This window comes from Rhinopithecus roxellana, chromosome 1 (assembly GCF_007565055.1).
Source record: "Rhinopithecus roxellana isolate Shanxi Qingling chromosome 1, ASM756505v1, whole genome shotgun sequence".
NCBI classification, from domain to species: Eukaryota; Metazoa; Chordata; class Mammalia; order Primates; family Cercopithecidae; genus Rhinopithecus; species Rhinopithecus roxellana.
In genome coordinates this window covers 150877286-150894925 of record NC_044549.1, presented here as the reverse complement: position 1 = coordinate 150894925, position 17640 = coordinate 150877286, and the positions used below count along the sequence as shown (strand labels likewise).

The window sequence follows — 17640 nt, the reverse complement described above, 5'->3', positions numbered from 1 at the left end:
TAGGAAGAAAATGTGGAAAAAAAGTAGATGCATCTGTTGCTTACATACAATCATTCCTGCTTCCCAAGCATGCCAGCTAAATGAAACACATTTGCAGCTCTTCGAATTTTGGAAAATCTCCATCGCTTGGCTAGGCAGAAGGGCAAATAAGGAAGTCACACTCTAATAGGGAAAACACAAAAGCAGATAAGGAATTGCTGTATATAATGTGACTTGTGCAGCTGTAAACATGCATAAGCCTCAAATACAGTAGAGTGAAGTGAGTGAGCGTGGGGTTTTGTATGGGGTGACAGCTGAGACAAGATGGCTAAAGAAGACCTCACGTGGACGAAAGAAACAGGAGTTGAGGAGGGTTTTGAAGGCTGAGAGTGGCTTGCCTTGTGGATAAGATTGGCAAAGACCTCACAAGCCAAAGAAATTTGCATATGTAAAAGCTCCAAGATGTACAAATCTGTGATACAGGCTTACCTATTTCACTACATATTTTTCATCTTTTTTTCTTTTTTTTGTAATTCTCCAAACTTATATTTGATCATATATCTGTCTAGAATTGAGCCTTGACTCTCTTCAAGTAATGAATCAAAATGTAGCAGATTTCACACATGTTTAAGATGGTAGAAAGTTTGAATTTCAGTGCCTACAGACCTCTGCTTTCCCTATTATATTAGGAGTCAGATCCCCATAGAAATAGGCTTCACAGTCCCAGAACACAGATTGCCTTCATTAGCAAATGTGAGCACTTCAAATCCTGGGGGTAGGGGAAAGATGCCAGTTGTACTTGCTGCAGTGCATCAGAATAATCTGGACAGCTTGTCAAAACACAGACTGCTGGGCCCCAGCCTCACAGTTTCTGATTCAGCATGTCTGAAGTGATGCTGGAAAATGTGTATTTCTAACAAGTTCCCAGATACATAGATGCTGCTGGTCTAGGGACTAGACATTTTATGAATCACTGACTTACTCTTCAATACCCACCAGTGTAAACACCTTCAAATTCTTCCATATAACAAGAGCTGCCACTGCTAAGAACTGTATTTCTGTTAAAATGGTCACTGTGCATGAGCTCCTTGCAAATAAAGGGTCTCTCATCCCTACTGATGAAAACAATGACAGCAGATGACATTTATTAAGAATTACTGTGTTCTAGGTACCGCTTAAAGCACTTTTAAGGAATCAAACCATTTAATCTACACAACAGCCCTATGATCTAAATATTATTATTATTGTCATTTAACAAATGAGGAAATTTAACACAGAGAGGGGTTAAATAACTCATTCAAAGGCAAAGAACCTCAAGTCAGATTACTGGGACCCAAATTCTGGTTCTAGCATTTATGTGTTCAACTCTCTAGATCTTTACACACTTTGAGACTATCACACAGGGATTTGCAAACTGATGATTTCCTGCCTGCCGGTAACATATCTTTCAGAACAAAGGGTATTTAGGGAAACAGAAGTTGTCAATCAGTTTTTCTGAACATACCTTTACTTCTATATCAGAAGTTAATAAAAGACTATCAAAATCTTAGCGATTCTTGGCTCCTCTAATTTTGTACTATCTGAATTTGTATAAGTCTGAGAAAGTTTTTGTGACTTGCTCAAGGCCAAAGCACCAGTTATCACACAGAGCCAAAAACAGATCAAAGACAACCTCAGTCATCAGCTCTTTCTAACAATACATTTGGTTAAGCAGCTCCAATAAGATTTTTAAGTACTATGTATTCTGCCTAGAAATATACCCATAAAAAGTCATAGAGTAAATAGGAAAGAATATAATTTCAAATGACTCATGTTTTGCTTTACTGACCAGGAAGATACATGGGAGTAGAAGTCTTATGATCAAAAATGTATATAAGATCAAGAAGAAAGTGAAGAGTCGAGGCTAAAAAGTCTGCAGCAGTTATCCCCTTATGATTTTATGTAAGGGGATAAGTCATTCAAGAAAATAATTAGTGTTTGCCCAAATTTTCCACAAATATTATTTGGAGGCACTATCTTTAAAATTAAAACATAGTCAATGAAAACAAATTTCTAACAAATTTAGAACATCTGTTTAATTTTTTGTAGTACCTGCATGCCCTTGTAATAACAAATAAAAGATTTCCTTCATAATTTTCCTCAACTAACCATCTGGATCATACTTCTGTTGATAGTTTAGCAATAAAAGCTTCTGCTGACTCTGGCTGTGTCTATATACTTGTGACTGGCGGTATCAAAACATCATATGTTTGGTATTGTATAGAAAACGTAACTAAATGACTAAACTTTTACATTTCCGATTGGTTTTCTGAAAATCAGACACAGAACATTTTGAAATGTTTGTTGATGCTAAACTCATAGCGAATTTAACACATTCATAAAATCTAAAGAAAGTATATTTATATTCATAATTGATAAGAACATAAAGTATTAGAAGTCTAGACTGAGAGAATCTTAATAATTTCCAGATTAACTGAATAGCAAATATAAGAAAAAAAAGAATACATTACTAAAAACAGAACATAGGAGACTTTTTAAAATAATTTTGGATAAATAAAGATTTTTTAAATTGGAACGAAAAGCTGAGGGCAGAAAAACACATTTAAAATAAAACAAAAAAGAATAAAGCATGGCAAAAAAAAAAAAAATCAAAGGCAACAGAATTAGCAAAAAAAAAAAAAAAAAAAAAAAAAAAAAAAAAAAAAAAAGGCAAATCACAACAAAAACCTGATTGTTTAAATACAGATTTCCTAAAAATAAAAAGGGACATTTCATAGAATCAGATATAGACAGACAGTTCATAGAAAAGGAAGTACGATCACCCTTAAACAAGTGTTCAACCTAACTCATAATTTGAAAAAAATTAAAATTTACATTTTAAAGTAACAAAGAACCAAGTTTTGTGTTTGTTTGTTTGTTTATTTGTTTGTTTTTGGTTTTCAAGACAGAGTCTCGCTGTGTCACCCAGGCTGGAATACAGTGGGAAGATCTCTGCTCTTTGCAACCTCCGCCTATCTGGTTCAAGCAATTCTCATGCCTCAGCCTTCCGAGTAGCTGGAATTACAGGCATGCACCACCATGCCCGGCTAATTTTTCTTGTATTTTTAGTAGAGACAAGTTTTCACCATGTTGGCCATGGCTGGTCTAGAACTCCCAATGTCAGGTGACCCACCCACCTCTGCCTCCCAAAGTGCTGGGATTACAAGTGTCAGCCACTGTGACCAGCTAGAACCAAAAGTTTGATAACACATTTTGTTGACTAGATGATAAGGAAATAGACAATTTTAGAGTAAATTTGTACAATGGAAAGCAATTAGGTGATACCTTTCAAAATGAAGAAAGCACATACCCTTGACCCAGCAATTCTACTTCTAAGTAACCATCCTATAAATACATTTGTATATATTAAAAATGATTTATATAGGAGGATTTTCTTTATGGCATTGTTTGTATTAGCAAAATGCCTAATAGGAAATTAAGTATTAATTATCCATTTAAGTATGTATTAATATGAAAAAATCTTGCAGATATACATTTTAAGTTAAAAGAAGGTGCTGATCGATAGATCAATATAGTAGATAGATATAGACAGATAGCTGGATGGATAGATATTGTACATGCTGATAAGTGCATAGACTATATCAGGAAAATACCAAGAATGTGCCTAGGTGGCAATGGAGGGGTGCGAATGAAAATTGCTTTAGATTGCATCAATGACGTCCAGTGAATATCATAAACACACCTATGGTTGAACAAAGTTTGTTTTAATAATGCTCAGCAAGGAGGAAAAATACACACCAGAGTAGAACTGGGGTGTCTTGGGAAGAGGATTTAAGAAAAGATTTACAGGATTTGGATGTGTAGCAAGTGGTTTTAAGGAGGGCTCAAAGAAATGAGAATCTGCCCCAGATTGGATTCTCTAAGGATGTGGGTGTAATTCTATGGCTACTATCTTAGTAATTATTTTCTAGAAGGCAAGAACAGAGCAAGGTTAAAGCTGTGTTTGGTAAACAAGCAGCAGCCACTCACATAATGCAGGACAGAGACATATTTAGTCATTTTGTAGTTTAGGAAACATTTTTGGTTTTGTCGTGTTCAGACATGATTACAGGGTCTTGCTTTAATCTTGACCCTTCATGTCTCAGTGGCTTTGTCTAATTTCAAATGTTATGAAATTGTCTATATTCAACAGAAGGAGACCAAGTCTTCTTGGGAGTGCCAAGCCACCTTCTGGCTGTCAGGGACTGTTTTGCTGCTTCTCAACTACACACGCTGATGTACCTTTACAATTTGGTGCCATACACTTATCTTATCTATTCAAAATAAGTTTTCAAAGAATATGAGGACTAAAGGAGACCTTAAAAGTCACTGAGTTCTGAAATCATGCCCTCCTACCACCACTCTGCTTCCTCCTCCCACACCAAGGGGGTTTTCTTGTAAACCTCTCCCTTTGCCTCAAGTGCCAGGACAGCATCTGCTTGAATATCTCCAGTCTCACCATTGTACTAGCTTGTCAGGCAGCCCATTCCACAGTCAAATGGCTCTCAATATTTTATTGTTCAGAGGTAAAGAGAACAATACCTTTGGTTATAATATCTTCATTGTTTTCTCCCTAGCATTTTTTGACCTCTTCAAATGTGTCTTGTCTTATGGTAACTCAGGAAACAAAATAATTAGCTTTTTAATTTTATGTAAAATATTCCTATTAATACCCTCCAAACTGCCATTGTCTTTTTTGTTCCAGTGTTCCAACACAGTTTTGTAATTTTTATCATTACATTTGCAGAGATTCTTATCTGTTACTGCCGACAAATCCATTTGTGTTTTGTACTCAATTACATATAATTAGTCTTTTCTTCATGAACAAAAGAACAGGTGTCTTTATCAATTCTGTGCAAGATGCTATGGTAAGGTTGGTTAGACCTAATGATGTCTAGTGAACCAAACAACACATTTCTGACAGATGCTCATAGTAACAAGATTCTTTTTTCAAACAATCAACTGCTTCTACTCCTACACACACAAAGTAGAGAAAGAAAAGACATTTTAACAACTTAGAGGCTTATAATTTTTCTATAAAAGAAATGAGTAGAATTTAAATCCTTCTTTGATATTTTTACTTCTAATCCCCACTCAGACAAAGTATATGTAAAATTATTTATTTTTATTTGATATTCTTCATTAAAATATGTGGGGAGAGGGTCAGAAGAAAGCACATTAGTTGAAAAACTGATAACATTTTAATAAAGGCTATAGCTCTCTGTAAATAATATTCACAAGTGTTAATTTTCTGACGTTGATCATTATGTTGTTATGTAAAATGATACCATTAGGAGAAGCTGGATAAAAAGTATAAAGGAATTCACTTTTATTACTTTGTAATTTTTCTGAAATCTTAAATGATTTTTTCAGTTAAAAAATACGTGGGGCCGGTCGCAGTGACCCACGCCTGTAATTCCAGCACTTTGGGAGGCCAAGGCAGGTGGATCACGAGGTCAGGAGATCAAGACCATCCTGGGCAACATGGTGAAACCCCATCTCTACTAAAAATACAAAAATTAGCTGGGCGTGGTGGCACGTGCCTGTAATCCCAGCTACTTGGGAGGCTGAGGCAGGAGAATCGCTTGAACCAGGGAGTCAGAGGTTGCAGTGAGCCGAGATCACGCCACTATACTCCAGCCTGGTGACAGAGTGAGATTCCGTCTCAAAAAAGTAAAATGTGGATAACAGTATTTTAGCCAGTGACCTACAGAAACTTTTGTACATATTGACAGAGACATTCATGCACCTAGTCATTCATTCACTCACTTTGTATTGAGTGCTTACTATGTGTTACAGACTATTCATTCTAGGTTCTAATAGTGCATGAGGCATCAGTCAAAATCTTTTCACTCACGGAACATGCATTCTTCTGGGAAAGAAGATCAAAAATAAATAAACAGCAATAATACATATTTCAGAAAGTGGGATATGAAAATAGAGAGTTCCAAGGTGAGAAGTGTAATTTTTAGAGGACTGTTAAAGAAGGCATCTTCAACATCTATAAGATAGATCTTAGCAGCACTATTGGTAATGGCCTTAAAATAGAAACAATAATTATACACAAAAAGGAAAAGGAATAAATATGTTTGTATACATTCATACAGTGGAATATTTTACAAAAATGAAAGAAATAAAACAAATAAATATATTACCATAGACAAACCTCGCAACCATAATGTTGGGGATTAAAGTACATAAAACATATTTATGATAATGTTCTAACTTACAAAATATTTTAAAATATGCAAAACAATGTTACGAATTAAAATGTTTTATTAAATTGCATATATATGAGATATACAAAATTCCAGGGAGTTATTATATCTGGTAATGAAGGAAAGCAAGATTCCATCAGGGATATCACAACAAGGAGGTTAAACTATATCGATATTTTTAATTAATTTTAAAAAAGCTAGTAGTAGGTATCCAGATAAACTTGTATTAATCTTTATATTTTGCACACCTAAATGATTTTAAAAACAATTGATTAAAAAGTGTGTGTGGTAGTTTATCTTGATAAAATATTAGTTTAAATCTGTGAATTCAGAGAATTTTTTAAAGTACGTATTTGACACAATGCATGCCCTTTGGTGTGTGTGTATGTGTGTTTGTGTGTGGTAGGCATAATGACATTATGCTAAGATATATATATATATATAGGCATGAAGGGAGGTACAAATGTACACGTGGGTGTAGATTTACACTAGCAGTTAACCCAGCATCAACAAAGCAAGCACTGTCAACCATTTTCCTAGAAAGAATGCAGGAAGGATTTGTCCTAGCTTGACCCCAAACCTGCACTTTCACACTCTTCTGTCTTTGCCCCATGATAAATGTCATGCATTTGCAAGATAGTTGGCTGGGTAAAGATAGCATTTTGTAGATTGAATATGGCTAATTGTCTTACTTAGGGATTGATTCTATCTTCATCAATTTATAATTTTTCAATTTTTTTTAAAGTTAGATGGATGGTGCTGACAGAGATGTTGATATATCATCACCATCTCCAGCCATCACATTTTATAGAAATAAAACCTGAGAACTAGTAATATCTTGGAGTTAGTGCAGATAAGTGACACAACTAAGTGGTTCCCTGGTTCTTGCATCTATATTTGTAGCCTCACTAAATCGACATTTAATGACAGATGCAATAAATGACAATACACGGAGAGAAAACTATCCTGATTCTTCTACACTGAGCTGAAAGCTTTAATCATTTAAAGAATGCTTTCACAAAAACACACTACCAATGCAAACCAAAATAAGTCAATCAACAACTTAGCAAAAAATCTGAAAGCAAGAAAACTGAAATGAAATTCTTTATAATAAGACCTTTTATCTATTGTAAATTATATTCTAAATGTGTGATATTAACTGAACAAAGAATAACTTAGAAAGGGTGGACAAGATCATTTTCATTCTTTAGGAACTTTAAATTTTTCCTCAAATATTTCTTAATAATTTAAAAGACATTTCACTATAAAATATCTAGCTTCCGATATTAGTTTACGCAGTTTAGTAGATTATCAGCCTGATCACAAAATTACATCCATCAGAATCACAACTTGTTTGGACAGATATCAATGAGTATTTACTGTGTGCTCAACACTAAAGATCTAGCAACGAAGACAGAGAAACATTAGGAAACAATATGGCATCATACATAATTTTAGAATGACACGAATTTGCCCTCAGGTATCTGTATATGATTATGCAAAATTTGAAAGACATGACAGCTATCAATCTTGCCTCTGGAGCTTGTATTTGAAATTTTTCTAGACTGCAAATTCATTTTGTCATACCTTGATGATTGCATTTAATTTTTAAACTTGTCAACTCTAAAGTTAGATCACTTAAAAACTATATCCAGAGAAATTATTATTAATCTTTGAATGCTCGGCATTTTTATTTCCCCCCAAAAAATTTAAATTCCATTTCAGGTCTATCAGTCTTCATTATCTTCTTACTGTTATATATATTTATTACATGTGCCATAGGTAATCATGATATTTAAATATATTTTCCTTTTAAAATCAGCAATTTTGCCTTTAACATAAAATAACATATATGTATGTTATATATATATATAACACACACACACACACACATATATACACACACACACACATGTATTCAGTATTTAGTAATTTTTGTCTGTCAGAAATTGTGTTCTGAGAAATACATAACTTGTTCATTATTGAACTATAACTTGTTCATCTCTTGGTTCTGGGATTTAAATACCATCTTGTGTTGGAAGATGTGCTTGATTGTTCCTAGGAGTGTTTATCATCATGCTGCCTTAAAACACCGTGATGGGAGTATATTCTTTCCCACTGACCAAAGGAAATACCTTTAAGCCTCTTTCTTACCTTCTCTTACCTGCATCACCTCCCTCCTATACTGTGTCTTTGCTGCAGGAAATCATAACAAGAAGGATAAAGGAAAAGATACTAGCTTATTAATAGTTAAATAGTTTGAAAGGCATAGTTTGTAAGGCAGCTTAGCAATGCTTTAAGTATAGCATACACTGGGCCCTACATTTGATTTGTAACCAGATTGTAAGAAGCTGATGTTTCTTACTGTAGTCGCTGTTTTCGTCCTTGGTCCCATCAATGGTGCCATCTGGGTGCATCTGCAGGAAATATCCCTGCTGGCTGAATAACCTTGTCACAATCCCTTTCAGCTGGGGTTCTGCAAAACAAAATAATTATTCAAATTTTTATTTGGCTTATACAAATGCACACTTACAAATTGTTAAAAACATCCTGTAAGTAAATACGTAAATGCCAATAGCTTAAATATTGAATTATGTATTGGGCAGTTGGGTATTTCAGTAACGTATCTATGCTTTTTATTCCATCTAGAGGTAGAGAGCTTTAACACTTTTAACAGTAAACTAAATGCAAATAAATAAAAGCAAATTATGATTAGGAAAATACTGAGACATGCTAAAAAGTGAATTATTTTCCTCCTTTGTACATCTGGTGTCTGACTGCAAGGTTTCACCAACATTATAGTCCCATTCCAGAATTATTGTTTAGGCCAAATGCCTCTGTAATTTCTAAGTTTCTAGTAGTCATAACCAGGTTCATAAGATTTCTATTTCTGCAAGATGTCAGCTCTCCATCAGAAGCTCCTGGGTTTTGAATTTGTGATCAAGTTCAGCCAGAAAGAATAGTTTGGATGAGAAGAACCACAGGCAACAGCAAAACTTCCACGGCCATGAGATGTCACTGGGAAATATGTGGAAATGCAAATTTCACCTTCACTACATACTTCTTCAGAGAGGAGCCTCAGTATTCCAAAGTTCATTTCTCCAGTACAAAAAAAAAAAAAAAAAAAAATCAAGTCATACATATTTCTCTACGTATTTCAAACCAGAATTGCTCAACTTTTAAAAACCCTCTAAACACAAACACTTTCAAACTAACCTTTGTATAACACATTTGAATTTTTGTGCATCAGCTAATATAAATATTTAAAGCTTTCTCATTGCAGTGCTGGCTGCCAGCAACAATCTAATTTCCACCGCATCACCATTTTTGTCTCTATTGTTGAGCAAAAATGAATTATTCTAGGGCACTTATAGCCCTAATTATTTCATTAAAATGAGGAGAAAAAGAAAAATGCTGCTTCTAGAGATAAAAATTGAGGCAAAGATGAAATCATGTGATTGCTGAAGTAGCAACATGATATCCTCAGAAGGACAATCGCTGAATTTAAGTGAGTCAACTTCATCCTTCATCCATCTATTCAACTAATCTATACCAAGAATGTCTTTTTTCTGCCCAGCAACATGGCAGGCACTGTGTGTTACACTGAATGCATTTATTGATGTTTAGGTCTAAAAGAGAATTCTAGTTAAACATTTAATGTGATTAATTCTTTGAGAATTGGCCTACACCCTGTAACAAGTGTCTGTCGTTGGGACTTTTGCACATGTGACTTGATCACATTCACATTATTTGGGAATATGGGGCAATGCCTCTATCAACACGTCTTTTTCACAGCAGTCCTAAGAAGCAAAAGACATGTCAAAGAAATTGGGAATGAGGAAGCAGGCTGATGAGCAAAGAACTGAACTGGAAATTAGGCATTCCAATTAATAGGTAGGTATTGTCTTTATGAGTTAAATAAATTCAATTTTTTAAATTTGTGAACTTCAATGTCCTCATCAACAAAAATCTTGAAGTTAAACTGAATGATTGTTTGTTCCTTCATGTGAGTCTCTATTCACTCTGAGCACAGTAGAATCCTCTGCCTTGAATGCTGGCAGAAATAGAAGAAAGGATCTTCAATGCACTTCCTCCATAGGCTCATCTAATCCCAGAACTATGGACAAGTTGGGGAAACACATGGCTAGCTAACGCTGCAAACAACTCTCTCTTTTTTTTGAAAAAAAAAATTATATTTTAAGTTCTAGGATATATGAGCGCAATGTACAGGTTTGTTACATATGTATACATGTGCCATGTTGGTGTGCTGCACCCATTAACTCATCATTTACATTAGGTATATCTGCTAATGCTATCCCTCCCCCCTCCCCCCACCCCACGACAGGCCCCGGTGTGTGATGTTCCCCTTCCTGTGTCCAAGTGATCTCATTGCTCAATTCCCACGTATGAGTGAGAACATGCAGTGTTTGGTTTTCTGTCCTTGTGACAGTTGCCGCGAACAGCTCTCTGTGTGCCTCTGCCTTTGGCTGCCTGGCTGACACACAGCTTCTGACGTGGTAGACTCACCTATAGATTTGAACTTCAAATGCTGTGTGGCCCTGAGCAACTCATCTAACTAACATCTGAGTTTCAAGTTTTTGTACCTATAGAGTAAGATTTTTAAAAAGTGCAACTCTATAATCTTTGCAAATTTCAAATGAATAATGACAAAGTATGAACTAGAAAACCCATAAAATATACATCCTGATTAAAGTCTAATGTTTCAACTATGAAAATCAAGGACACGGTATAAGGGAGGTAAAAGAAGCATTCTGAGAAAAGAATATGTCTCCAGCTTCTGCTTTAGTAAAATATTAACTGAGTTTGTAAAGCCACTAAAGTAAACATTGGGCTAAAAGTACAGGATAGAAAACGATAGAAGGGAGGAAGAGGACAACTGTCTTACAATTCATACTTTATTTCTAATAAGCTTGATAAAGTCACTTTAAGAAGTCATGTTTTTATTGGTAATGAGATGCATGGCAGTTTAGTCGTTAAAACCTGTAAATGATTGTTTGTTTTCTTCGTGCTCCTCTTTCCATACCTGTAATTAAACACTTCTTTAGCCTTGGTGGAGCCATCCCCTGTTGGAGACTTGGTAATTCAGGTTGGGAACTCCTGCTCAGGATAATGAGCATCAGACTCTGAGCACCCATCTCTGAGAGCAGTGCCAGAACAAGCCCAGAGTCTGCGTTTTAATTATGTTGTGATATGTGAAAATGAACATCCTATATTATAGAAGTTTCAAAGGAGACTTGATCATCTGTTGAAAAAAAATACCCTGAACATACATAACATAGATGGGGCACAGAAAGCTGTGTAGTCTGACTGGCATCTTTTATGTCTATTACCATCTATCAAGTCTTACCAACCTTTCCAGGTTCAGCTCAACATCACCTCCTCCATGAAGGCTCGACTATAATAAGTGAGGATCTCCTTTATAAGGGGGAAAGCCAGAACATGTTTTGCTCTATTTTAAAGAAAGGAGGTACAAAATGAGACTACTTTTCAGCCCATCCAGCATCCTGGGTACATTCAACGAACGCACATTTATTCGTCAGACTATGCTTGGGGACCCAAGATAGGAATAAAACCGTTGCTGTCCTCGGGGAGCACCCAGTCAAATGCATGAAACATATTTGTGCATAATACTAGTGTGGGAGAGTTGATAAATGAGGAAGTGAATCACAGTGATGTGATGTCACCAAGGAGCAAGTGACCAGTTCTGTCTGAAAGTTGGGATAAGACACTTCATCTCTCACTTAAAGAATGAGTAGGACTGCTATAGGCAAGGAAACCAGAGGAAAGGCATTCCACACAAAACATGACAACTCTGGGCATGATGCAGCCTGGTAATAGACAGAAGAGAAAAAAGGGTTCTCAAATGCAGACATGCAAGTAAGTGCCTGTTCTCAACAAATATTCATAACACAACAGTGACACTAAGACAAATAGGGCCAATGGAATAGATTTTCTATGCACCTAATTTTTTTTCAGTTTATATGACTCCTTGATTTTAAAATTATGCTCTTCCATGACTATTTTTCTCTTTTTAATGAAATGATGGCTATATTATTAGATGGTAGGGGAGGAATGGTTGGTTTGTTCCCTTTTGTGCTCTAAAGTGGTGTGGCAAATACTGCAAGCATTTCACTGAAATCCATTTCCTCTTTTTTCTGGGCACCCAGCTAGACCATATGTCCTAGCCTCCCTTGCAGTTGGGTTTGGCAGATGAATGAGTGTCATATGGAATGTAAGTGGAAGTGATGTGTGCCATTTTCAGGCCAAGGTTTTTAAAAGCAAACATTCTCCTCCACATTCTCTTTTCCTTAACACCGGCCAGATTAAGATAACATAACCCTGGGGGCTACAGAAGCAACAGAAGGGAAGAACGTTGGGTCCCTGAATAACAGGTAAAGAAAAGATGACAGCCATTGAAATACCTCCCTTGGGCAGTGAACTGAATAAGAAATAAATTTCCATTGGCTGCCTGTAATGGGCTTTGAACCTCCTGCCAAAAAATACAATATGGAAAGGGAAGGAGACAGTAATATTATGGTGGAGAAACCTAACAAAGCACTACCTCAGTCAGGTGATCAAGGCTAACATCATCAATTACAAAACATGCTGATAGTATGTACTCTTGAGATTATGTAATGAGAATAGCAGTTTACCTCTGTGATCTTCCTCCAAAAAACCCACAACCTCAGTCTCATTATGAGAAAAAAAAAATTAGACAAATGCCAATTAAAGAATGTTCTACAAAATACTTGACCAATACTTCTCAAAATGGACTGTTCATAACACAAAGAAGGGATAAATGCTTGAGGTGAGAGATAACCTATTTGCCATGATGTGATTACTACGCATCGTATGCCTGCATCAAAATATCACGTGTACCCTACAAATATATACACCCACCATGTACCCATAAAAGTTAAAAGTAAAAAAAAAAAAAAAAAAAAAAAAACTATCAATGTCATTGAAAAAAACGAGTGTCTAGGAAAAAGTCATAGATAAAAGGAGTCTAAAAAGACATAACAACTAAATGTAATAGGGTATTCTGAATGAGACCCTACACTGAAAAAGAACATTATGTAAAAATGAAGGAAATCTGAATAACGTATGGATTTTAGTTAAAAATACTGTAATGATATAGATTCTTAATTGTGACAAATATTGTACATTAATGTAAGCTGTTACTATGGGAAATTGGATATAGGGTATATAGGAACTCTGCACTATCTTCACAGCTCTATAAATTTAAAATATTCTGAAATAATAGGTTTATTAAAAATACTAAGTACAGCCAAAAAAGCAAGTTATACATGTTTTCCTCAAAGAGGCTGAGTGACAAAGAAGGTAAAGGATGGGACCTCGGGTTCTATACTGCTTCCCATCAGGATGACATGGCAATTTCAGCAGAAGGTTTGAATTCAGAGCCACTCAGAAAAGCTGACACATGCCAGAGCTATCTAGGCGCTCCTGCCGGCTTGACAGTCCGTCCAGTGATACGGAGTATTTCCTAGGTACACGATGGAAACCCAGAACAGAGACAGAGCCAAGGGGTCCCGGTCACACATCTCAGGATGAATATTCAATTACAGGAAATAGGATGAATTTTAGACGTGGAAAGGATCGACACTTTCCTTCATTAGCTTCAAAGGTAAAAAAAAAACAAAAACCAAAACTCTGGCTCGGAGAGACAGTGTCTTACCCAAGGTCACACAGCTAACACACTGATGAGTTCAGACAAGAACTCAGTTCCTATAAACGGAATGGACATCATCCTTTCCTTTCCAAAGAGCAAAATTCTTACCTTATTAAAACAGGGTTGGGGAGCAAGAAGGGAGAAGAGAGGAGAGAATAAGGAGGGGAGAGTATCTAGCTGTGCATCAGTTATTAAAGTATGGGTTGATAGAGAAGCAGTTATGGAAAACTGTGCAAGAAATATGTGTATATACAACCTTTGATACTAAAATCTTCTAGGGCCAGCATATTCACATATACCCAAACTTTAGAGAAAGAGTCTACATATAAACTCCAATCTAAAATGAAAACTATTATAACACTAAGGAAAATTATGTAATGGAGGCCGTATCTAGAGAATTAATAGTACTTTCAATAACAATGGCCATATTTTGAACCCATCTCCTTCGTGGCAGGTACGCTTCTGATCATTTTACTACGGTTTTATTTATTATGCATAACAACTGGCTGTATGAGGGACTTTTTTCTCATTTTTCAGTTTCTTTGAGATTCCAGGAAGCTGCATCACTTTTACCCAAAGTCACAGCCACTCTCTAGCACTGTTCAGTCCCTTTAAAAAGAATACTGGCAAAACTGGAACATGTCCAGAGGAAAGGGAGCCAAATAAAGAGGGTATAAATGACTGTCGTATGAAGAATGGCTGAATTAACAGTGGCTGTGCAGCCTAGAAAAGGGGGGATTTGGAGGAATGTGAGAACCTAGAAGAGGGAGGATCTGGAGAGCTGTCTCCACATTCTTGAAAATCCAAAGAAATAAGAAGCAGCCAATTTGTTCTGAGTGGCTCCGCAGAGACAGACCTCCGGCCAATGGGTGAAAGTTACCAGGTATGCAGATAAAAAAGAACTCTCTGTTAATCGTATTCAAAGAGAGAACAGGTTGCCTAAGGAAAGAGTAAGTTTTCTATCACTGGATATAACCAGAAAGAAGCAGAAAAACTACAGGTCAGAGCAGCTGTGAAGGACGGGGATGTCTCCAGAGGCTGAGACACTCTGAGTGAGAATGAAAAATCCTTTCTAACCCTGGTGTCCTGGAAAGCTTTGGAATAAGCCGGATGGTCCACTAAATACAATTTCACTTTTCTGTTTCCTTAGTTGGTGCGTAAGACAGGGAATTAAAAACAAGGTTTACCAGGCACCCAGAAAATGCAATCTTCTTTTTTTTTTTTTTTTTTTTTTTTTTTTTTTTTTGAGGCGGAGTCTTGCTCTGTCGCCCGGACTGGAGTGCAGTGGCCGGATCTCAGCTCACTGCAAGCTCCGCCTCCCGGGTTTGCGCCATTCTCCCGCCTCAGCCTCCCGAGTAGCTGGGACTACAGGCGCCCGCCACCTCGCCCGGCTAGTTTTTTTTTTTTGTATTTTTAGTAGAGACGGGGTTTCACTGTGTTAGCCAGGATGGTCTCGATCTCCTGACCTCGTGATCCGCCCGTCTCGGCCTCCCAAAGTGCTGGGATTACAGGCTTGAGCCACCGCGCCCGGCCTGCAATCTTCTTTATAAATGTTAAACACGGATTGTGGAGTAGTTTGATGGGTTCTTTTAATCAGTCTCTTTGGGTTTACAAATGAGCCTTCTGTATTAACATTTAATGTCCACTTGAAGGAACTGAGATTGAGAAGCTGTGAAATGCGATTTTTGTCAAGTGCTTCCGGGGCATTACATTCAAGCAGACTTCAAAATTAGATTATTAGGGTTAGAAAATGTTCATAAGCAAATATATTTCTGACCAATCATGACTAAACGGTATAGACTAGGGCATATTTACATACCATAAATCAAAGTCTCCGACAAATCAGAAATGAGCTACAGTAAGCATTTGAAAAGGGATAGAACTTACCTGGACTTCTGAACACACTGAAAAATTGCAACTCTACTGAGCTACGGGGATTCATTAAAAATATATGCTATTTAGTAAAGGAGAAGCAGGCCTCAGGCCCCTCATTCACTCAAGAGACTGCATGAACAGACCTAGAGGAACACCTTCCAGAACTGAAAGGCTAAGGTTGAAGACGTGTCACTGTAGCCTGGCATAATCTGCTCTGTGGAGTAAAATGAGTCAGGTCCTGTCTGTCATCTTCAATCTCCCCATCGGCCAAATGAAGATGAGAGACACCGTGAGCAGCTACCGACCCTGAGGGCCATGAATCAACCCCAAAAGTGCTAATATTCCAAGAGGATTCTGTAACTAAGTGCGTATCTATTTTCTTTATCAACAGACACTAATGGCACATTTTTATTTTTAAAAAATGTATATTTATTAAGCAGCAGCCTTTGTGACAGTTATTCTTCTGGCAAAAGGGATAATCAGTGCATGCTAGTAAACCACCTCTCCCCCACCTCCCTCCCCTGCCAGAAAAACAGAGCAGAAAAGAAAATCCAAAACTGGATGTCCATGGGATGATTTCCACAGTGCAAATACTTCAACTATGACTGATTTAAAACTACTACTTGACATCACTGAACATAGACATGAAGCTGGAAAGAGGTGAGCACCATCAGCTCAGCTCACCACTGAATATAACAGAGGTTAAAACATAAAGCGTGCATTCTACTAGGAAGATGGAAAATAAACATATAAACAATAAAGTATATAATAAAATGTTCGTATAAGTGCTATGATGAAAATTAAAGCAATAAAAAAGGACAGAGCATGCAAGGGATGGATGTGCTATTGTGGATAGAATGAATAGAAGATAACATCACAGTGGCCTAAAGAAAGAGAGGAAGGAAACCATTAAGGATATCTAACAGAAATGCATTCCAGGAGCAGGAAGCAGCAAGTGTAAAGCAATCCTAATAATTGAAAAGATTAATAACCAACAGATTAGAGGCTCTCCGAAGATCCTTCCTCTATGCCAAGAGTCCACAAACTGTAGCCCTGTGGTTGCCAATTTGGTTAATAAAGTTTTATTAGAGCATGGCCATGCCCATTCACTCATGCATTGCCTCTGGCTGCTTTCAAGCTACAACAAAGGTGAGTAGTTGCAACAGATACCCTATACCCTGCAAAGACTTTACTAACAGACTCTTTACTGACAGACCCTTTAATGAGAAAGTCCGCCAGCCCTTTCTCTACTTGCTTTCTCTTGCTTCTGTAGATACCTCTGCCTGAAATGCACAACCCCTGCCTTCTTCCTCTGCCCAGGGGCCTCCAGAGCCTTCTAAGCACTGCTTTCTTCCACAGGGTCTTCCCTGACACCGTGAGGCAAAATTAATCACTTCCTCTTCACAGCTCCCTTGTGCACAGGTTAGGAGAGCTGTGCACTATTTTAGAGGTGCTTGTTTACACCCCTGTCTCTGCTGCTGAACTACGAACTTCTCAGGGCAGAGACCTTATTCATCAACTCTATCCCAGCACTGAACACAGTGCCAGGCACAAGGTAGATGAGGAGTGTCTGTATGCTGAAGGAACGAAAGTAATAAGATATACCTGGCATTTTCCTTTGTCACCTGTGACTTTCAAAGGAGTTTCTCATTTGTGCAAAGAGCTAGCTGCTTATAGCCTTTTAATATAATGCCTCTGGCCTCTAGTGCGTTTCTTCCAATTTTGTCCTGCACACTGAACACAGTCTCACAAGCAAAGCAGCCTCCCCCATAAACTGCACAGTCTCCAAAGCCCTGAGTTGCCTCACATTTCAACAGG

General features: G+C 37.0%; 1 protein-coding gene across 4 annotated transcripts in view; it reads right to left on the bottom strand.

Annotated features, from left to right (window-relative positions):
* FGF12 (fibroblast growth factor 12) overlaps positions 1-17640 on the bottom strand; it is a 593021-nt gene that overhangs the window by 204585 nt on the left and 370796 nt on the right. For all 4 annotated transcript variants that reach the window (XM_010373014.2, XM_010373013.2, XM_010373012.2 and 1 more), the window contains one exon: positions 8602-8712. In XM_010373014.2, the coding sequence (XP_010371316.1) occupies positions 8602-8712 (111 nt within the window). The remainder of the gene's footprint in view (positions 1-8601; positions 8713-17640) is intronic.